At 38.5% G+C, this 23,122-nt stretch overlaps 1 protein-coding gene across 7 annotated transcripts in view; it reads right to left on the reverse strand.

Moving 5' to 3' along the window:
- Positions 1–23,122, reverse strand: part of TASOR2 (transcription activation suppressor family member 2) — a 66,602-nt gene that overhangs the window by 38,900 nt on the left and 4,580 nt on the right. For 6 of the 7 annotated variants that reach the window (XM_055544146.1, XM_055544149.1, XM_055544148.1 and 3 more), the window contains 5 exons: positions 21,831–22,004; positions 9,440–9,573; positions 2,296–2,441; positions 1,907–2,002; positions 770–842 (listed from right to left, as the gene is read on the reverse strand). In XM_055544146.1, the coding sequence (XP_055400121.1) occupies positions 770–842; positions 1,907–2,002; positions 2,296–2,441; positions 9,440–9,573; positions 21,831–21,853 (472 nt within the window). In that variant the 5' untranslated portion in view covers positions 21,854–22,004. The remainder of the gene's footprint in view (positions 1–769; positions 843–1,906; positions 2,003–2,295; positions 2,442–9,439; positions 9,574–21,830; positions 22,005–23,122) is intronic. The other variant, XM_055544147.1, reaches the window with a different exon arrangement.

Below are 23,122 nucleotides of genomic sequence, written 5' to 3' on the forward strand. Positions count from 1 at the left end.
TGCCCCATGTAACAATATCTTTGGCTTCAACTAACATGCACACTCTGCCACCTTGAGCCCCAACCTCTAGTCCTCATCCCTCTTCCAACTGTTTTCGCCATCAGCAGGATAGCTTCTAGAACACTTATGATGACCTACTGTTTCTCAAACAGCTTACTGGAATAAATGTTCATTTACTGCGAGCTTACTAGGTGTAAGCTCCATGCTAAGCATTTTTCATAGTCTCATAATCCTCACAACAAATCTAGAAGATAGTTTTATTTATTTACAGATGAAGAAAGTGAGGCTTAAAGAAATGAGGGCTAAAGCACATTCTTAATGATAAGACTACCTTTCTCCTGTAACTCATCAGCCTATCTAAAATCTCTCCTCTATTGATGATATCAATGCAGTGTAAATTTAACACTTTATATTTGACTATTTCCTTTCTCTACTCCTCATATCCCACAGTTGCCATCTTTGGTCAGTACCATCTATTCTCTATTCCTACTGCCATAAAGATAGTTAGGAGGAAAGCCTCCTTAGCCCCAGATGATAGCACTGACCTCTTGGCACTGAAAGATATCTTCTAGTCCAATCATCTTTTAAAAGAGAGAACTCTATTAGAAAGCCTTAAGTTCTTAGATTCAAAGCTCATGTATATATCTAAAGTTCTGATTCCAAAGATTATTTATCATCAATGAAACTAGCTTTTAATACAGACTCTTATGTAACTAACTAAATTCCACTTCACCTTGTAAAAGAAATTCTCCTTCCTTATAGACCGTACCTTTCGCTGGGTCTCCCAGAGTGGTGATGGCACTGCTGCCCACACAGAGTCCATGCTGACATACCAACTTCGCCTTAAACAAAAGATTGGACTTTGCTTTTATCATGTTTTGGAGTCAATGAAATAACTATAATTTACATACAAACTTTCAATACAGAATCTGTACACTATATGCATTCATGGCACAAAGCAAGTTTCTATAAGGCAACTGTGTTTCAGTTAATATTAACAGTTTAAACTTTTTCATGAAATTTTACCATTTCTGCTAATGAAAATGTCACTGGCAAAACCAAATTAAACAAGCTCACAGATTAGTCCTCTCTTGAAGATTTCTTTTACGATTACAGCTTGGGAATCACGAAATCTGAAAATGCCTTACCCCCCAGATGACCTTTATTTTTTTTTAAAGTATGAATCCCTAACATATCTTATGTGGAAGTCAACAACTAAGTAAATAAACTCTCTGGTATTACTATGTAACCATAATGTACATGCTAATGTTAACTATCCTTTAGCAAATCTACCCCCATTCTTTAAAAATCATGATCCCAACCAAAATACTACCTGTGAATTACTTTAAGCTGGATCACAGATCTCTGGCACTGATGAAAGTGTATCTAGAAGTGTCTTTGGAGACATACCTGCACACAGCAGTTTCTTTCTCCACAATTTAGGTATAAGCAACAATATATATGTTCAATTTTCAAAACAGCATGAAACAATCCCAAGTAACTAGAATGCTGAAAGTGTTCATCTTATCCCCAAAACCATGTAATTTAAACTTGAAGAAACTTCCACGAGAAATAGAAGATATCTATGTAAACAATGATCCAGAATGGAAAAATATCCATTCACTCCATTAAAAGGCGTTATTAATATTAAGAAGTCTGTATTAATTGAAATCTCACTACAAGCTTACAAATGTATTTAAGATAAAACTAAAGAAAACCTTAAAAAGTTGTAGAAATTAAATCTCTTTCATGAGAAGCTTTCATTGTCATTTACACTGCTACCTAAAAAAGACTGATGAACTGGTAATGTTACAAATTTTATAGAATCAATGTTTAACTTTAATGACATAATTAATTTTGTACCTTAATATCATAAAATTAATTTTCTAAGACCAAATTTCCTTACCTGATTTTCAGTTTCAAACAGAAGAAACCCGTAAGTTTCTTGAAGTTCTTCGTGAGTATAGTTACTAGCTTTTTTTTCTTGGTAAAAAGCTTTGTACTGTATAAAGAGAATAATCAAATGTTATAAACATGTTATTTTGCCTTGCAAATTAATTTTTAAAAAATGCATCAACTGAATTCCTCCTGCTAAAAGACTAATGAAATTTATTATTTTTCTATTCCCTAGAATACATTACAATTACCTTTCAAGTGATTATTACCAAGGATCGTTTATCTTGCTAAAATGTGATAGCTAAAAAGAAGTAGGCTCAAATATAAAAAATGATAGGTCTATTTCTTTAAAACTAAAATAAAACTAACCACAGACACAGTGTGTACCAAGCACCTCACCTCATTTAAGAAAATGTCATTTTTCACCAAAGTCACTTGACTGTACTGAAAACCATGCTCAGATGCAGAGTCCAAGTAAGAAGTATGGAGAATTGAAACTGTCCTCTGGAAGAGAGAGTCTGAACTCAAGGATACTGTCTCAAAAACTGTAAAACACAAAAATAATGCAACTGTTTAAGATAACCAAAGGCTGGGGAAAGTGGCACACTAAATATCAGGGACCAAGTCATTCATTTCCTTCCTGCATAACAAAGACATTTCCATTATGTTCTGGCCACCATATCTGGACTATCTTCAAAGACCTCATACTAGATGAAAATAACCTAAATGGATTATAACAATGGATGAATTACTTTTAATGCAAGAGTAAATCCTTTTAGGTTTAAAGCTGGTGCTGTAATCAAGGCTGTAAAAGCAGATGCATCTATAGTGTCAAGCTGGAGGTCAGCGACTGCTTAAATCAATGCTTCTTGTTCCTAAGTTTTTGTAAATCTAGGCCACATTTTGGAGAAGTCAGTGGCAGCCCACTCCAGTACTCTTGCCTGGAAAATCCCATGGACGGAGGAGCCTGGTAGGCTGCAGTCCATGGGGTTGCTAGGAGTTGGATGCGACTGAGCGACTTCACTTTCACTTTTCACTTTCATGCACTGGAGAAGGAAATGGCCACTCACTCCAGTGTTCTTGCCTGGAGAATCCCAGGGACAGAGGAGCCTGGTGGGCTGCCGTCTATAGGGTCACACAGACTCGGACACAACTGAAGCGACTTTGCAGCAGCAGCAGGCCACATTTTGATAAACTTAACCTTCCCAGTGGCTCACCAAATCTAGAGAGAAGTCTGTGAGGTTCCATGGAAAGGGGCTACTACTGCATACTCATTTGACCCTGGAGTACAGAATGAAAGGAGCAAAGGCTATAAAGAGTTTTGCCAAGAGAGCACACAGGTCATAGCAAACACCCTCTTCCAACAACACAAGAGAAGACTCTACACATGGACATCACCAGATGGTCAATATGAAAATCAGATTTATTATATTCTTTGCAGCCAAAGATGGAGAAGCTCTATACAGTCAGCAAAAACAAGACTGGGAGCTGACTGTGGCTCAGATCATGAACTCCTTATTGCCAAATTCAGACTTAAATTGAGAAAAGTAGGGAAAAACCATTAGACCATTCAGGTATGACCTAAATCAAATCCCTTATGAGTATACAGTGGAAGTGACAAATAGATTCAAGGGATCAGATCTGATAGAGTGCCTGAAGAACTATGGATGGAGGTTCGTGACACTGTATAGAAGGCAGGGATCAAGACGATCCCCAAGAAAAAGAAATGCAAAAAGGCAAAATGGTTGTCTGAGGAGGTCTTACAAATAGCTATGAAAAGAAGAGAAGCAAAAGGCAAAAGAGAAAAAGAAAGATATACCCATCTGAAAGCAGAGTTCCAAGGAATAACAAGGAGAGATAAGAAAGGCTTCCTCAGAGATCAATGCAAAAAAATAGAGGAAAACAACAGAATGGAAAAGACTAGAGATCTCTTCAAGAAAATCAGAGACACCAAGGGAACATTTCATGCAAAGATGGGCGCTATAAAGTACAAAAATGGTATGAACATGACAGAAGCAGGAGGTATTAAGAGGTGGCAAGAATACACAGAAGAACTATACAAAAAAGATCTTCATGACCCAGATAATCACGATGGCATGATCACTCACCTAGAGCCAGACATCCTGGAATGTGAAGTCAAGTGGGCCTTAGGAAGCATCACTACGAAGAAAGCTAGTGGAGGTGAAGGAATTCCAACTGAGCTATTTCAAATCCTAAAAGATGATGCTGTGAAAGTGCTGCCCTCAATATGCCAGCAGATTTGGAAAACTCAGCAGTGGCCACAGGACTAGAAAAGGTCAGTTTTCATTCCAATCCCAAAGAAAGGCAATGCCAAAGAATGCTCAAACTACCACACAATTGCACTCATCTCACACACTAGTAAAGTAATACTCAAAATTCTCCAAGCCAGGCTTCAACAGAATGTGAACTGTGAACTTCCAGATGTTCAACCTGGATTTAGAAAAGGCCGAGGAACCAGAGATCAAATTGCCAACATCTGCTGGATCATCGAAAAAGCAAGAGAGGTCAGAAAAACATCTACTTCTGCTCTACTGACTACTCCAAAGCCTTTGACTGTGTGGACCACCATAAACTGTGGAAAATTCTTCGAGAGATGAGAATACCAGACCATCTGACCTGCCTTCTGAGAAATCTGTATGCAGGTCAAGAAGCAACAGATAGAACTGAACAAGGAACAACAGACTGGTTCCAAATTGGGAAAAGAGTATGTCAAGGCTGTGTATTGTCACCCTGCTTATTTAATTTATATGCAGAGTACATCATGAGAAATGCTGGACTGGATGAAGCACAAGCTGGAATCAAGATTGCTGGAGAAATATCAATAACCTCAGATACACAGATGATACCACACTTATGGCAGAAAGCAAAGAACTAAAGAGCCTCTGATGAAAGTAAAGGAGAGTGAAAAAGTTGGCTTAAAACTCGACATTCAGAAACTAAGATCACAGAATCCAATCCCATCACTTTATGGCAAATAGATGGGTAAACAGTGGAAACAGTGACAGACTTTATTTTTTTGGGCTCCAAAATCACTGCAGATGGTGACTGCAGCCATGAAATTAAAAGATGCTTGCTCCTTGGAAGAAAAGTTATGACCAAACTAGACAGTATATTAAAAAGCAGAGACATTACTTTGCCAACAAAGGTCCGTCTAGTCAAGGCTATGGTTTTTCCAGTAGTCATGTATGGCTATGAGAGTTGGACTATAAAGAAAGCTGAGCACAGAACAATTGATGCTTTCGAACTGTGGTGCTGGAGAAGACTCCTGAGAGTCCCTTGAGCAGCAAGGAGATCCAACAAGTCCATCCTAAAGGAAATCAGTCCTGAATATTCACTGGAAGGACTGATGCTGAAGCTGCAACTCCAATACTTTGGCCACCTGATGCGAAGAGCTGACTCATTTGAAAAGACCCTGATCCTGGGAAAGATTGAAGGCAGGAGGAGAAGGGGATGACAGAGGATAAGATGGCTGGATGCCATCACCGATTCAATGGACATGAGTTTGAGTAAACTCTGGGAGAGTTGGTGTTGGACAGGGAGGCCTGGCGTGCTGCAAACCATGGGGTCACAAAGAATCAGACATGACTGAGCAACTGAACTGAACTGCACACTCAGCAAACACATCAGAAATTGTTTTTCTCTGAGCCTTCCTCATCAGCCTGGAAATGTCTACTGAACTTTACTTCTTACGGATTATATTACAAAATTATCATTTTATGAAAATAAAAATTTATTACTTTTTTTGAAAGTGCTTTTTTCAAACCATACCCATGTACCATCTGAGAGATGCTAGGCTACCTCTCCTATGAAAGCCATGTTTCCTATAGTTGAGAATTAATGACCCAATCAAGCAATTTTCCTGGTTGGGCCTTTGTCCTTTTTACAAGTCCTCACTCAGCGAGAACTGAGACTAATGAAGTCTCATAACATTTAACTATTTGCTTTGTTTACTCCTTTCTATATGGATCCTCTATTCTCTTTAACCAAGGTGGGGAAAAGGATACACACAGATTACTTCTAAAGAGAACACAGTAATGTATATAACACTGGAAGTTTTGACCTTACAGTATAAATAAGTATGTTAATATGGTTTTCCTACTTTTATCAGAACTCAGCCAATTACATTAAAATTCAAAAGCTGAAGAGAATATAAGCTTTTTAAATAAAATTAATTTATGAACAACAGATTTAAAAAAAACCCTAAACTATTACATAAATTAAAACAAACATTTCAGTAAAATTAATTTGTACTAAACTGTCCTAACACTTTAATTCACAAGGTAATTTGAAAATGCTTTTAATAACAAAACTTCCTAGAATCAAAAAATAAAAGATTATAAATAGCAAGGAAGGAAGAAAAAGATGAAACATTTATTTTTATTTTTCCTCAGTTTCATCTTCTCTCTTTCAATATTAATATAATGAAGTGAAAGTGAAAGTCACTCAGTTGTGTCCGACTTGCTTTGTGACCCCATGGACTGTAGCCTGCCAGGCTCCTCTGTCCATGGAATTCTCCAGGCAAGAATACTGGATCAATATACCAATGCTATTAAAAAAAAAAGATATTCTAAAGTCCTTCAAATAGCAAAACACCAATGATAGTAATTAAAAATTTGGCTTTTTCAAATTTATTGAAATTTAACTTTTTCAAAGTTATTGACTTTGTTCAGCTAATAAGTCAAAACAAACTGGGAAGCCTACGTACTTCCAAGTTCATTTTACAAATAATCTGTACTGCTAGCTCAAATTAAAATCAAGATTCCCTTAAAAATCATAATTTTTGGAACCCAGTATTAATATTTAATATTTTTAAAAAGACTATATTTTAAAAATCTAAGTATACTCTTAGGCTCCATATCTGTGAAAGATTTTGCTTAAAAAAGTTCTTGTAGTTCTGGAAATGAACAAACTATGATTACCAACTATCTTAAATTGTACACAATGTTAACAGATAGGCACAGATTTTAAATTTCAGAAGTAGTAAAAACTACGTATTTCCCCAATTTTGAGTGTCAATGCACAATAATAAACTTCAAACATGGGAGAAATAATGCAATTAAAAAAAAAAAACCAAAAACCTGTCTAACACAGTGTGGGGAATACAGTTCCCAATAAAGCTATGACTAATGGTAATGATTTAAAATAAACAAGGCAGAACAAGTAAATCACTTATTTTGTACTTTCATATTGTAATTTCTAAGACTATTTACAGTTGAAAATGCTTCTCCTTTTAGGTTAGCACTCAATAGCCATACGTTATTAAAGTAATAATTTTACAGTTGGCAGAAGGAAAAGCATATAAAAATAAAACTTAATGGAAAAAACATGGTAAATTCTGAATCTTTTATGATTTCATAATAAATAACCTCGATTATACTCTCAAGAAAGTACATGTTTCCTGCTCTTTATGTAAGGAGATAGATGAGAATGTTTATTGAGAAGTCTCTGCCCACACAACGCACTCTCATTTAATCACCTAACAAGTGTACAAAACAAGGAGCACTGAATAAAAGGAAAGTTTTATCTTTTTTGCTGAGCAATACACATGCTTTATTTAAACCATTCAAGAGTATCAGAATATTAAGAGAAAGAAGAGGGGGCTATTCCACAAAGAAATTTAAACAACATCTAAGAGGGTAACTTGAAAAATATCTGATTATAAAGTGTAAAAAGTGTCCCCTAAGACTTAAGTGACAAACAGAGTGCACATGGAAAAAATTTAAGTTCAATCGAAATGGCTGTAAAAACTGAGTTAATGCTCTTTACTGTAGCACCTGGCTTTGGGTACATTTCTCTTGCCTGGAAAATCCCATGGACAGAGGAGCCTGGTAGGCTGCAGTCCATGGGGTCACTAAGAGTCAGACACGACTGCGTGACTTCACTTTCACTTTTCACTTTCATGCACTGGAGAAGGAAATGGCAACCCACTCCTTGTTCTTGCCTGGAGAATCCCAGGGACGGGGAGCCTGGTAGGCTGCCGTCTATGGGGTCGCACAGAGTCAGACACAACTGAAATGCCTTAACAGCAGCAGCAGCTCTGCTATTTGTGGATTTTATCTTAAAAGTTAGGTCAAGCTTGACATGAGAAGTTGGACTCTGCTCACAGTGCCCTGAATCATCTCCCCTATCTCAAACTCCATCAGGGATACTGAGTGACTTGACACAAGGGACACTTCTTTCTCTAACTTCTAATAAGAGAGACAAGGAAATTATAAACCAATTTCTCATGCTATGTCACAAGCATCTGTTTTCCATTTTATAAGCATCTGGTCTGTAAGCAAATAATGAGATGAACAAATGGCAACACCTTAGGTGTCACAATAATTCTAACAGAAACTAACCACTTCTACAACTCCCCTGGACATATGCTGCCTGTGATTAAGCAACAGCATTTCCACTCTAGATGCCTATATAGTTTATCTCCTCTAAGTAGGTTATTTGATAGTTGTTGAAGGAACAGCCCAGTCCTTAATCACCTAATCTGAAAAGGTATCTTTGATACCTTTAAGATATCAAAGGACTGCCAGTTTAAGATAAATACAACTTGTTCAGAACACAATTTGTCAGGAAGTAACAAAAACTTAAATGGGCATACTAAATAACCATTTCATTCCTGGGTATCTATTCCTCAAAAATATTAGCAAAGTGCAGAGGTGATACGTACAAGGATGTTCCACACACCAGCAACTATAACACGAAAAACAATGGAGATAACCTAAGTGAAAGTGAAAGTCGCTCAGTCCTGTTGGACTCTTTGTGACTCCATGGACTATACAGTCCATGGAATTCTCCAGGCCAGAATACTGGAGTGGGTAACCATTCCCTTCTCCAGGGGATCTTCCCAACCCGGGGATCAAACCAAGGTATCCCATATTGCAGGCAGGTTCTTTACCAATTAAGACACCAGGGAAGCCTTGGAGATAACCTAAACTGCCATCAACAGGGAAACACCTTGCAACTATTAAATGAAAACAAAGTAAATCTGTATATACTAATGTACGAAGATATCTACTGTATACTACTGAGTGAATAAATGCATTATATAATATTATTTTGGTAAAAAAAATTATGTGTTTGAAAGTATACAGAAAAAGATCTAGAAAGAGATAGGAAATCCAACAGTTATTAACAGTGTTTATGCCAATGGTGACTGGGGAGCAGACAAAAAGGAGACCTTGTACTTTTACCTTACATATGTTACTACAATTTAGATTTTTCTTATATAAGCATGTATTACTTCTACTATTTAACATATCTCAACTTAAAATCAAGTAAAATAAATAATTTCAAAGAAATACAGAGAGTGACAATTTCTCTTGAACAGATACATTTTCTGATGCAATTTGAAAACTTAATTACCTATCAATTTTGGACTAATAATTAAAAACATTTTGCAGCTACTGGAAATTATAATTTTTTTTAAAGTCCTTGCATTTACATGATCTAAATTAAAATTTTAAAAACTGCATTGTTCAACTCTGGATTCATCAGCAATAACTTAGACCATTTGTTTAATACCCACTCTTTTTTGAAATGAACCCTGTCTCAGTCTTCTCTAAGAGGGGATGCAGCTGGGAGGGTGGTCTTAATTCATTTTCACCAAGTATACCCCCAGAATTCTTGACATACTCCTGTTCCCTGTTAATGTCATAAATGCTAAAACAAAAAAAGAGAAAATTAAATCATAAAGTGAGTAGTTCTATTTTGGGCATATCTACTATATAAATAAATGTTTACTGAGCATTAGGTACAATTTTGTAATATTTACTTTGTCAAGTCTCCAGAGCTAAAGGCTAAAGCCCTACTGATTTGCTCTATAAGAAGTAATAACACACATAAACTGAAATGTTGTTTCTCCAATCCTTTAATTTTTAAAGGAAATTTTCTTCACAGAAATAAATAGAAATCACTTTTGCCTTATTGAAAAAAACCTTTCAGACAAGATCAGGGTGGTACAGTCTTAGATGAGGAAAAAAGCCTCTCAAAGTAAACAGATTATAGAACCACACTCATGTTCTACTGATTGGAAATAATAAAATCAAACAGAACACAAATAAAACCTCTCTCTACCCCTAAATTCAGTTCAGTTCAGTCGCTCAGTCGTGTCCGACTCTTTGCGACCCCATGAATCACAGCACGCCAGGCCTCCCTGTCCATCACCAACTCTTGGAGTTCACTCAAACTCATGTGCATCAAGTCGGTGATGCCATCCAGCCATATCATCCTCTGTCGTCCCCTTCTCCTCCTGCCCCCAATCCCTTCCAGCATCAGAGTCTTTTCCACTGAGTCAACTCTTCACATGAAGTAGCCACAGTATTGGAGTTTCAGCCTCAGCATCAGTCCTTCCAATGAACACCCAGGACTGATCTCCTTTAGGATGGACTGGTTGGATCTCCTTGCAGTCCAAGGGATTCGTAAAGGAATTTTCCAGCACCACAGTTCAAACGCATCAATTGTTTGGCGCTCAGCTTTCTTCACAGTCCAACTCTCACATCCATACGTGACTACTGGAAAAACCATAGCCTTGACTAGAGAGACCTTTGTTGGCAAAGTAATGTCTCTGCTTTTCAATATGCTATCTAGGTTGGTCATAACTTTCCTTCCAAGGAGTAAGCGTCTTTTAATTTCATGGCTGCAATCACCATCTGCAGTGATTTTGGAGCCCCAAAAAATAAAGTCTGACACTGTTTCCACTGTTTCCCCATCTATTTCCCATGAAGTGATGGGACCAGATGCCCTGATCTTAGTGTTCTGAATGTTGAGCTTTAAGCCAACTTTTCACTCCCCTCTTTCACTTTCAGCAAGAGGCTTTTTAGTTCCTCTTCACTTTCTGCCATAAGGGTGGTATCATCTGCATATCTGAGGTTACTGATATTTCTCCCGGCAATCTTGATTCCAGCTTGTGCTTCTTCCAGCCCAGCTTTTCTCATGATGTACTCTGCATATAAGCTAAATAGACAGGGTGACAATATACAGCCTTGACATACTCCTTTTCCTATTTGGAACCAGTCTGTTGTTCCATGTCCCGTTCTAACTGTTGCTTCCTGAACTGCATACAGGTTTCTCAAGAGGCAGGACAGGTGGTCTGATATTCCCATCTCTTTCAGAATTTTCCAGTTTATTGTGATCCACACAGTAAAAGGCTTTGGCATAGTCAATAAAGCAGAAATATATGATTTTCTGGAACTCTCTTGCTTTTTCGATGATCCAGCAGATGCTGGCAATTTGATCTCTGGTTCCTCTGCCTTTTCTAAAACAAGCTTGAACATCTGGAAGTTCACGGTTCACGTATTGCTGAAGCCTGGCTTGGAAAATTTTGAGCATTACTTTACTAGCGTGTGAGATGAGTGCAATTGTGTAGTATATGATTCAACCTTCATTAAACGAAACTGTTAGCGCTGACTATTATGTATCTAGTACTATGCTATACCTTGGATTTCATGAGACAAGTGAAACTATCTCATTGAAAAAGTGTTTACAATGAAAGTGCCTGTGAAGCCCAGGGATCTTATAATGTGATCACAAAATATTCCTAGAGTGACCTCTGGGAAGCAAGGGTTGTGTCTTCTGGTGACACTGGTCTCAAAGAGGAAACCAGTTGAGTTGGAAATCTCTTCCACCTCAAAGGAAGTCAAAACCCTCCAAAGCCAGATTACACTTGCAAGTTACAAGAGGAGTAGCAATAAAGGCACCATATTTTTAAAAAACAATCCTTGGATGAAGGAGCAAAGGAGGGAACCCTTAAGACTGAAAATGGCTCTGTTGCATCACTACACTGGACTCAAACACATCTTCAGAGCTAGAATAAGATGAAGGCGGAGAGAGCATCTTTTCCTTTGTCCTTTGTGAGAAAACTTTCTCAGAATTCTCTCTGCAGGTGGCCATTCTCACCTCACTGGCCAGAATTGAGTCACATGTTTTTACTAAAACAGCCACGAACCAAGGAGAGTAGAATTACTGTAATGAGCTTAGAGTAATATTCACATAGCCCCACCACTCTCATCCTCCCATGCCACTCCTGAAGCATGAGATTCTCCCCCAAATCTAGGCAAAATTGTGATCTGGGGGAAGGTAAGAAAAGGGGAGATAATTATTGGAAGGCGGTCATTGACATCATCACACTAAGGTCTTAGAACAAGTCAGTGGTAGGTCTGCACTAGAATCCTGGTTTCCTGACTCACAATTTAATTCTCCTCTCGACATAAATAATGAATGGATACCATCAATACTGCTACTTTTCTAAAGAATTTTAAATAAATCCACACAACTCCACCACAAATCCTTTTTGAAAAAAGGTATATATAACTATACATGTTATTTTTTTGTAAAGCATATTGAATTTCCCAAATAATGAACTGCTTGCAGTTTCTCATGTGTATCATGCTTCTATCTCTGCATTTGCTCCTACTTATATTGCCTTGAAATCGTATACACTAGTACTCCCCCTTTTTTGGCTTCCTTGTCATTTGAATACTTGCTCAGATTTCAAGTATCAGTGCCTCTCTGAAACATTTCATGACACATCCCATCTCAATGACAGTGGCTGTTTGTATCATTATGTATCCACTGTATGTTGTTGCAGATTCTAATAGGTGTGGCTGTTTTTAGGAGAGTTCTTCAGCTTTATTATCTAATCTCTTCCTGTTTTCTGAATAATTCCTCTTTTAAAAAATAGAATCTCTTCTTTCATGTAAGTTACATCTTCTTTTTTCTCTTTAAAGATACTACTGTTTCATTTTGTTAAAGTTTCTCCTCTGTTACCTGCAGTAAATCTAATTTCTATCAAGCTCCTTTTATTTTCTACTTGTTTATTCCTGCTTGGTCTCTTCTGTGTTACAGACTTACAGCAAATGACTGGTGATCCTTGGCTGTCTGTTTAGGTTTAACTGTGAGGCACTTAACGCTGACTGAAAGTCTAACGCATGAGCACCACTTCCTGACCAGCAGCTGCCACTCTTCCAGGAGATCTGATGGTGATGCAGCTGCTGATTTAATCAAGTGAACTCAAAAAGTCCTATCTGTTAAATATTTTGTTGTGGATTGATAAGTTTCCCCAGAAAAGAATCCTTTAATACCCTGTTGAGGGGAAGCATAAGTGGCTCATATGGTAAAGAATCTGCTGGAAATGCAGGAGACCCGGGTTTGATCCCTGGGTAGGGAAGATTCCCTGGAGAAGGAAATGGCTACACACTCCAGTATTCTTGCCTAGAGAATCCCATGGACAGAAAAGCCTGGTGGGCAACAGTCTATGGGGTCACAAAGAGTCTGACATGACTGAGCAATTAACACACTATAACACACAAAAGCTTGACTACTAGTTTTGAGAACTACACAAAAAAAGACAGCTCTGGTTTCACCATTCCATATGCTAACTTTCACTTAATCCTCATCTTTATTTAGGATCTTCACCCCAACCTCAGTTGTCTAGAGCCTGCCTAGTTCATGTCTCCTGACTATAAACCTTCAGTCTTCTGTCAGGGTAGAAGGAAGGTGGCTATCTGGGTGTGTGGAGTGAAGAAGATCAATCACTTCTATTTCTATTCCACCGGTATTTCTACCTTGAGAAAAGCTTGGTACCTCTACATCCCGATCCTTTCCCAGATTCTGTGAAGGAAATCAGCTTGCTTCTCTTGTTAGCTTATTCTCTTCAGCACTGTCTAATCCACTAAATCATTTAGTATTTAACTACCTTCTTTCCATGAGCTTCCCCACAGAAAGTGGCTCAGTGGTAAAGAATCTGCCTGCAATGCAGGAGATATAGGTTCCATCCCTGGGTCAGGAATATCCCCTGGAGGAGGAAATGGCAACTCACTCCAATATTCTTGTCTAGGAAATCCCATGGACAGGAGTACGTGGTGGGTTACAGTCATGGGGCCGCAAAACAGTTGGACACTACTGAGAGACTAAACAACAACATCTTCTTTCTAGTTTCCCAAATACTGATTTCATTTATCTTCTCCTTCCTCATTCTCTTGATCTTTGTGGATTTTTATCTTTATTCTTTTACTATAACCTTAGTGGGATTTCCAGAGGAGTGAACAATTGGACATGTCATATAACTGAAGTGTCTACTTAATATGTCTCAATAAAAATATGCAATATACCATCTATCACAGTGGCTACTACTACCATTATTTTTATTTCCACTTTTATAATTATGAAGACCTCATTTTATTTAAGTATTTACCACAGACCTAATTACATATCAAATCTTCAACAAATATTAATTTAAAAGAATTTTTAGTGCCTATGAACTCAATAACCATTTACTCAAATATACGAAAAGAACAAAGTAGATCATCAATGCTATTATTTTAAAGCACTCTATTTTTCCCCCAGAGTACTTATCATAGTTTATAATTACATAATCATAATTATTTCACCAATGTCTACTACCCTAATAAATCAAGCCCTATGAGGACAGGAATCATGTCTGTTTTATTTACTTCTGATTATCCAGCATCAGCCCAATGCCTGGCACATAGTGGATATTTAGTAAATATGCATTTGATAACTGAAAGGAAAAATTATACTTATGCAATTTAATCTGTTCTAAAATTCAGAAAAAGGAGCACAGCTTCCCAATTTGTTTTTATAAAGCAAACACTAAAATCTGACAAAGAAAATACATAAGAAAGGAAACTATAGATCTAGCTCTTATGAATTGTTGTTGTTTAGTCACTAAGTTGTGTCCAACTCTGTGTGACCCCATGGCTTCCCTGACCTTCACTGTCTCCCAGGATTTGCTCAAACTCATGTCCACTGAGTCAGTGATACCATCTAACCATCTCAACTTCTGCTGCCCTCTTCTCCTTTTGCCTTCAATCTTTCCCAGGATCGTGGACTTCCCTGGTAGCTCAGATGTTAAAGCGTATGCCTACAATGCAGAAGACCCGGGTTCAATCCCTGGGTCAGGAAGATCCTCTGGAGAAGAAAATGGCAACCCACTCCAGTACTCTTGCCTGGAAAATCCCATGGACGGAGGAGCGTGGTAGGCTACAGCCCATGGGGTCGCAAAGAGTTGGACATCGCTAAGAGTTGGACACAACTGAGTGATGTCACTTTCACTTTCATCACTTTCCCAGCATCAGGGTCTTTTTCAATGAGTGGCACTTTGCATCAGGTGGCCAAAGTATTGGAGCTTCAGCTTCAGCATCAGTCCTTCCAATGATGATTTAGGGTTAATTTCCTTTAGGATTGACTCCTTGCAGTCCAAGGGACTCTTAAGAGTCTTCTCCAGTACCACAGTTCAAAAATATCAATTCTTCAGCACTCAGTTTTCTTTATGGTCCAACTCTCAAATCCATATATGACTACTGGAAAAATCATAGCTTTGACTAGATGAACCTTTGTCAGCAAAGTAATGTATGTCTCCGCTTTTTAACCTGCTGTCTAGGTTTGTCACAGCTTTCCTTCCAAGGAGCAGGTATCTTTTAATGTCATGGGTACAGTTACTGTCCACAGTGATTCTGAAGCCCAAGAAAATAAAATCTGTCACTGTTCCAAACTTTTTCCCTATCCATTTGCCATGAAGTGATGGGACTGGATACCATGATCTTAGTTTTTTCAATGTTGAGTTTTAAGCCAGCTTCTTCACTCTCCTCTTTCGCCCTCATCCAGAGGCTCTTTAGTTCCTCTTCACTTTCTGCCATAAGGGTGGTGTCATCTGCATATCTGAGGCTGTTGATATTTCTCCTGGCAATCTTGATTCCAGCTTGGGATTCATCCAGCCTGGCATTTTGCATGATGTACCCTGCAAATCATGAGCACTAGGTCTTTCCTCATGACCCAGACGATAAAGAATCTGCCTGCAATGCAGGAGAGCCATGTTTAATCCCTGGGTTGGGAAGATCCCTTGGAGTAGGAAATGGCAACCCACTCCAGTATTCCTGCATCCAGAATTCCATGGAGAGAAGAACCTGGTGGGCTATAGTCCATGGGGTTAAAAAGAGTTGGACACGACTGAGCAACTAACACTTTCACCCTGCATATAAATTAAATAAGCAGGGTGACAAAATACAGCCTTGACATCCTCTTTTCCCAATTTTGAACCAGTCTGTTGTTCCATGTAAGGTTCTAACTGTTTCTTTCTGATCCACATCCAGGTTTCTAAGGAGACAGGTAAGGTGGTTTGGTATTCCCATCTCTTGAATAATTTTCCAGTTTGTTGTGATCCACATAGTCAAAGGCTTTTCCATAGTCAATGAAGTAGAAGCAGATGTTTTTTGGAATTCCCTTGCTTTTCTATGATCCAATGGATGCTGGCAATTTGATCTGATTCTTCTGTCTTTCTAAACCCAGCTCATACATCTGGAAGTTCTCAGTTCATGGACTGCTGAAGCCTAGCTTCAGGATTTTGAGCATAACCTTATTAGCATGTGAAATGAGTGCAATCATCCAGTAGTTTGAACATAATCTTTGGCACTGCCCTTCTTTGGGAGTGGAAGGAAAACTGACCTTTTCTGGTCCTGTGGCCACTGCTAAGTTTTTCAAATTTGCTGACATTGCTGAGTATAGCACTTTAACAGCATCATCTTTAAGGATTTGAAATAGCTCAGCTGGTATTCCATCACCTCCACTAGCTTTGTTCGTAGTGATGCTTCCTAAGGCCCACTTGACTTCACACTCTAGGATGTCTGACTCTAGGTGAGTGACCACACCATCATGTTTATTTGGGTCATTCAGACATTTTTTGTATAGTTCTCCTGTGTATTCTTGCTACTTCTCTTAATTGCTTCTGCCTCTGTTAGGTCCTTACCATCTCTGTACTTTATCATGCCCATCCTTGCATGAAATGTTGCCTTGGTGGTGGTGGTTTAGTTGCTAAGTTGTGTCCTACTCTTGTGATCCCATGGACCATAGCCTGCCAGGCTCCTCTGTCCATGAGATTTTCCAGGCAAGAATACTGGAGTGGGTTGCCATTTCCTTCTCCAATGTTCCCTTGGTATCTCTAATTTTTTTGAAGAGATCTCTGTCTTTCCCATTCTATTCTTTTCCTCTACTTCCTTGCATTCCTCTTATGAATACTAAAATCCTAAAATATATGTACCGGCAAAGAGAATCCATGAGGAACTAGAATGACAACAGAGGTTAATTAGGGTACATTCTTGAAGTGTATGACAAACCACACTAATAAGTCAAAATTATCACGAGGGGCTGCTGGAACACGGAATGAAGGTGGAGAGCCATAAGTCAGTGTGTCCAAAGGAAGTTACTCCATCAGTTCAGTTCAGTCACTCAGTCGTGTCCGACTCTTTGTGACCCCATGAATTGCAGCACGCAAGGCCTCCCTGTCCATCACCATCTCCCAGAGTTCACTCAAACTCACGTCCATCGAGTCGGTGATGCCATCCAGCCATCTCATCCTCTGTCGTCCCCTTCTCCTCCTGCCCCCAATCCCTCCCAGTATCAGGGTCTTTTCCAATGAGTCAACTCTTTGCATGAGGTGGCCAAAGTACTGGAGTTTCAGCTTTAGCATCAGTCCTTCCAAAGAATACCCAGGACTGATCTCCTTCAGAATGGACTGGTTGGATCTCCTTGCAGTCCAAGGGACTCTCAAGAGTCTTCTCCAACACCACAGTTCAAAAGCATCAATTCTTCGGCGCTCAGCTTTCTTCACAGTCCAACTCTCACATCCATACATGACTACTGGAAAAACCATAGCCTTGACTAGATGGACCTTTGTTGGCAAAGTAATGCCTCTGTTTTTTAATATGCTATCTAGGTTGGTCATAGGTTTCCTTCCAAGGAGTAAGAGTCTTTTAATTTCATGGCTGCAATCACCATCTGCGGTGATTTTGGAGCCCCAAAATATAAAGTCTGACACTGTTTCCACTGTTTCCCATGAAGTGATACTTCTTTCCAAATAGATGACGTACACAAGTTTTTGTTGATGCCCAGTATTTTTTTCATTTATGTAGTATTAATTTGGCCATACTTAGCCTAAAAAAAAAATTGACGCTCTTAAATAAATCTATTCATTTATTGTAACAGAGAAAAATGTCCTACCATAAACTGTTTAGAGGAAAGAAAAGCTGATTACAAAGAAGTACTAATATGTGTGTCACACACACAGATATATATAAAGGCCTTAAGAACATATACTATGAGTTAAATGGTGGTTATCATCTGTATAACACTTACCAATATCTGATCTTTTTCTTGTTTATTTGATTATGTTCCCACCACTAGATTATTATAATAGTTTCGTGAATACAGAGTATCTTTTTCCATGCTGTACCCCAGTGCCCAGAACAGTGCCTGGTACAGTTAGGTTTCAATAAACATTCACATAACCAGTGAATCAATCAGTATTCCAGATCACTTCATTTCCCTACTTAAGCCCTGAGACCCCCCTGCACACACTGCTCAGTGGCGATGTGAAATCCAGCCCTTGCTTACTCCCTCCACCTTACCCTGGCTTTCTACTAAGGTCCAGCTACCCTGGTCTTTGCATTCAAGCTCTTTGCTCTTCTCAGGCCTTTGCACTTGCTGTTATTTCTGACTGGAATGCTGGGTCTTCTTTTATGCCCATGACTTAGCTCCCTCTCTTCTTCTACTGAAATCTAGAAGTTATTTCCTCAGATAAACCTCTGATTATCCCCACCTAAAGTAGGCATTTTCTTTGAAGCATTCACTACTTCAACTATCTTGTCAATTTACTTTTGAGGTGTGTGTCCCTCTTCCCCACCAGAATGTAAGGTGCACACAGGTAGATACTGTCTTGCTCACAAAGTCCCCCAGTACCCAGGAGAGCTCCTGGACCATGGTACCCAATACTCTACCAAGTCAACTTTGAGTGCATCAAATACAGCTAATTTTTGTTTCATTTTTTTTTTTTTACAGCTTTATGTATTACCTGAAATTTTAATGTAAGCATAAATATAATCTGGGGAAATAAAGCTATTTTCATTTTGGAAGAAAAAGATCTCCCATTGCCCTAAGTAGTAGCAAATTAGTTTTAAAAAATGAAGACAAAGCAAACAAATGGATATAGCATTTCCCATAAGCCCAAACAGTAAGAGACCCATAAGACAAAGCTCCTGTATATAAAACAGAAAATACTATAGAATGAGAAACATATGATTTTCATAACAATCTTAAAATATATAAAAAAGTCTGCCATGCACAAAAGTTTAAATGTTTTCTAATGTCAAGATAATCATGCAGATATAGAATAAAAACCAAGGTATTCTTGCTATTATTTGGTATCACTGCTTTAAAGGATGCAGTTCAAAGGACGCCCTAAAATACTACATGTCTACACACACACACACACACACACACACACACACACACGAGATGTGAGGAGTGCTGCCATCTTCTATAGCAGCTTGGCAAGGGTCTCCCCTTTACCATGCTGGCAAAATTCCACCAGTTACAGCAAAGATGTTCCATAAACCTGACTTCCCAGATGGCTCAGTGGTAAAGAATCCACGTGCCTGCCAACGCAGGACACGTGGGTTCGATCCCTGAGTCGGGAAGAGCCCCTGGAGGAGGGAGATGGCAATCCACTCCAGTATTCTTGCCTGGAGAATCCCATGGACACACGAGCCTGGCGGGCTACAGTCCACGGGGGTGGCACAGAGTTGAACAGACTGAGCCCCTGAGCCCTAGCACCTCGGCGGCACCACCAAAGCTTCACTCCCTGAAGCCCCCCGAGGGTGGGACACCTAGAGTGACCCTTCTGCCAGTCCGCTAGGCACCGCAGGCAGGCAGTTCACCAGCCAGGTGGGCGTCGACCCCTCCTCCTCACCTCATGATGCGTGGGGGAGGGGGCTTCCCTCCGCCCCACCGGCCCCGCCTGCCCGCTCCCGCCAGCGAAAGCCAGTGTGGTGGGCGGCGCGCACCGCTCCGCGCCTTTAAAAGTCAACCCCGCGGGGCGGAACCGCCAACCCACACCCGCACAGGCCTCCGAGGAGCGGGTGGGAGTTGCGATCGGGGCCGAGTGCGGACAAGCAAGCAGGGCTCCCTCGGTCCTCTGTCTGACGTCTCCCAGGACTCCTAGGTGGACAGTTTTACTGTCATTTTACAATGATGGCTCCAAGCTTTAACTTCCTCGAAGGTGTCTCGCTCACAGGTTATTCAGTAACTATTCAGGACTGCAGATCGCAGACCTAACCCGAAATCCACATCTTTTCACTACAGTGACCCCAAGTTATTTTAACTCATCGCTGCTATAAAGCTTTCCCGTTACTGCCTACGTAAACTCCCTGATTATGGTTTCACTGGGCTTTGTTGCGTAGTCGATAAAAATAAACGGTCTACTGGATATGGTTTATGGATACTCCATATATGCCCAGGAGATGCTGATTTCAGCACCCAGGGTCGGGATTGGGGGTGCTTGTCCCTCCCACTAAGCCCTAACAACATGGACTAAAAGTAAAATTGGTGTATGTGTGTGTCAAGTGTCTGGCTGGTCTAAGGACACTTTTTACTTTTGGCTGATGTTTTAACCAAGTAATCTAACACAACCGTATGCATTTCCCGGACCATATCTGCATTTGCTAGAGGAAAAACTAACCAAGAGCTCCTAGAGAATCATTGCTGCTATGGTACTGTACAAATAGAAAGCATACAGGGAAACCTTAGCTCACAAAGCAAGTTACTTAAATTCATAAGGAATTATGTAGATTAATTACCATGTAAAATAGCAAAATAACTTTGGGCATTTAGTATATGCAATGAGAGTGCAAGTGCCTTCTTTGTAAAAAAAACTTAAATTATTCCCATTGCAAAAAATGAGTTATGGCTTGGCAATATGGTATTTTCATTTAACTGACTTACTTTTAGACTTAATATTCAATTTTTGAAGATTAGTTTAACCTTTTCAAAATTGAATCCCACAATAAAAAAAGCTTTCTGTGTATCACACAGATACTTATAATCTTATATTTTTCAAATTTTGTTCTCTTCCTTGCTATGCTATGTAAAGTCAACAGATTCTTTGGAGAACACTTTTCCATAGTCAAGATTGTGCACTTTTTATTGGAATCACTTCAAAATTTATATGGTGCCATTTTCAGACATCTGTATAAAGGAAACTGATCTTTGTTCTGGTTATCAAATTAGGCTAAATTTGTGCTTCAGTATTAAGCTATCATCTGCAATGAAATGACTGCATTAAACTCATTACTGTATTTACTACAAGGATACTGTTAAGGAGTTTTGTCCTGACAAGAAAATCCGAAGAATAAATTTCTTTCGGAGTCAATGACATTTTAAGACCCGCTTTGGATTATTTTGATTATTACTTCTAACAAAAGGGAAAGTGATACTTAATTTTGCCATAACAATGTTTTGTTTTGTTTTTTCCTTCCTTAATTGCCACCACCCCTAGATAAATCACATAAAAATGCCCTGGGCAAAGAACAGGACTATTCACTAATGATGTCTCACAGAGAAGTAGGGGATAACCAGAGAGTTGAGCAGGTGCTTTAACTGGTCTAAACAGGTCTCAGGAGTTGGGGTCGTGAACATTCTTTCTCTTAACTAGGGAACAGGTATACCCAAAGGGTTCTAAACAGGGTCTATCTCACCATACCAGGGAAGGCAGAGTCTTCAACACAGAATATTAACAAGGGATTTAGTTACCCAATTAAGTGTTAAAAATCTCATTAAAGAATCTCATTAAGAGAAAACAAAGTATGCACCAGACACTTCTTATAAAATTTGTAAATAAAAAAGAGAAACCAAATTCTAGAAACAAAAGGCCAACTGAGTTAATCAATAAAACCCAAAAGCTGACTCTTTTGGAATAGACAACCTTTAGCAAATATAATCAATGAAAAGAAAAAAAAAAAATCAACAAAAGGAGGCTAACCACAAACATAGGGGAAATGTCTAAAATTATAAATCATCACATGCTATTTACACCACTAAATTTGAAAATCATGAAAATATAATTTACTAACATTGGTCTAAATGGAAGAAACATCCGAATAAACCAATTATGATGAAAAAACAGAAAGAGTAGTTCCAGTCCTACTCCTCTCCAAAGACCAGTTTCCGAGTTTTATTGTCAAGTTCACTTTTCACTATTCAGATTAACAAAAATCCACGAGTGGCAATGCAGTCTGTTGGGGAAACTGTGGAAAACAAAGGGAAAAAGAAGTAAAAGGCCAGGAGAAAATTACTATGAAAGTTATAAAACGTTTATTTATACATTAGATAAATATACCAATAGAATATAAAAATGGAAACCCACAATCTAGAAATTATAAAGCCAATAAACATATTTCAAAACACCTCCAATACAAACTTAAGAAAGGCAAATAAGTCCAAACAAGATAAAATTACAATGAAACAGCAGAAAGCTAAAAAACAAAGAGAAAAATGTCAAAGTAGTCCGAGAAAAGCAACTAAGAGACTGACAGCTGACTTTTCAATAGCAATAAATGAAACCAAAAAACAGAGAAATGAGACCTTTAAAGCGCTAAAAGAAAACAACTGCCAACCTAAACTGCTATATTCAGCAAAGACATCTTAAGTGATGGTAAAACAAAGATATTTTCAGGTAAACACAAACTGAAAAAGTTTATCATCAACAGATTTTTAGTAAGTTATTCTAAAGCAAATAGTTTAAGCAGAAGGAAAAGGCCCTAGATGGATGGTCTAAAAGATAAAATAATCAATGAATAATAGAGAAAGTAGCAAAAATACACTGCCTGCAAAACACAACAATAATTCTAAATGGGTCCTCTTCTGTCTGGTGAGAATATTTTTTATTTTATTTATTTATTTTTTGGCTATACTGCATGGCATATGGGATCTTAGTTCCCTAAGCAGGGATTCAACCCATGCATCCTATATTGGGAGCATGAAGTCTTAACCAATGGACTTCCAGCGAAGTCCCTGGTAATATTTTTTAAAAAATAAAAATACATGATAAAAACATGTAAGTCATGAGGGGTTGAATTAAGTTAAACTTCTAAGATTCTTGTATTATCTAACAGGAAGGTAAAGATATTGGTCACTTTTAGATTTTGAAAAGCCAGGGATGCATATTTCTAGGATAACAATAAAAAAAATATAAAACTTCCAAATTAGTATATCGGAAAAATTAAGTGGTAAAAGATATTAAATAATTGAAATGGTAAAAGATATTAAATAATTATTTTAAAAAATAACAAAAACAGAGAAAAAAGAAATATAAAACAGTCAGGACAACTAGAACAAAGGGCAGCTAAGCAAATATAAATAGACT

The sequence above is a fragment of the Bubalus kerabau genome, chromosome 13, assembly GCF_029407905.1.
Source record: "Bubalus kerabau isolate K-KA32 ecotype Philippines breed swamp buffalo chromosome 13, PCC_UOA_SB_1v2, whole genome shotgun sequence".
Taxonomy (NCBI): domain Eukaryota; kingdom Metazoa; phylum Chordata; class Mammalia; order Artiodactyla; family Bovidae; genus Bubalus; species Bubalus kerabau.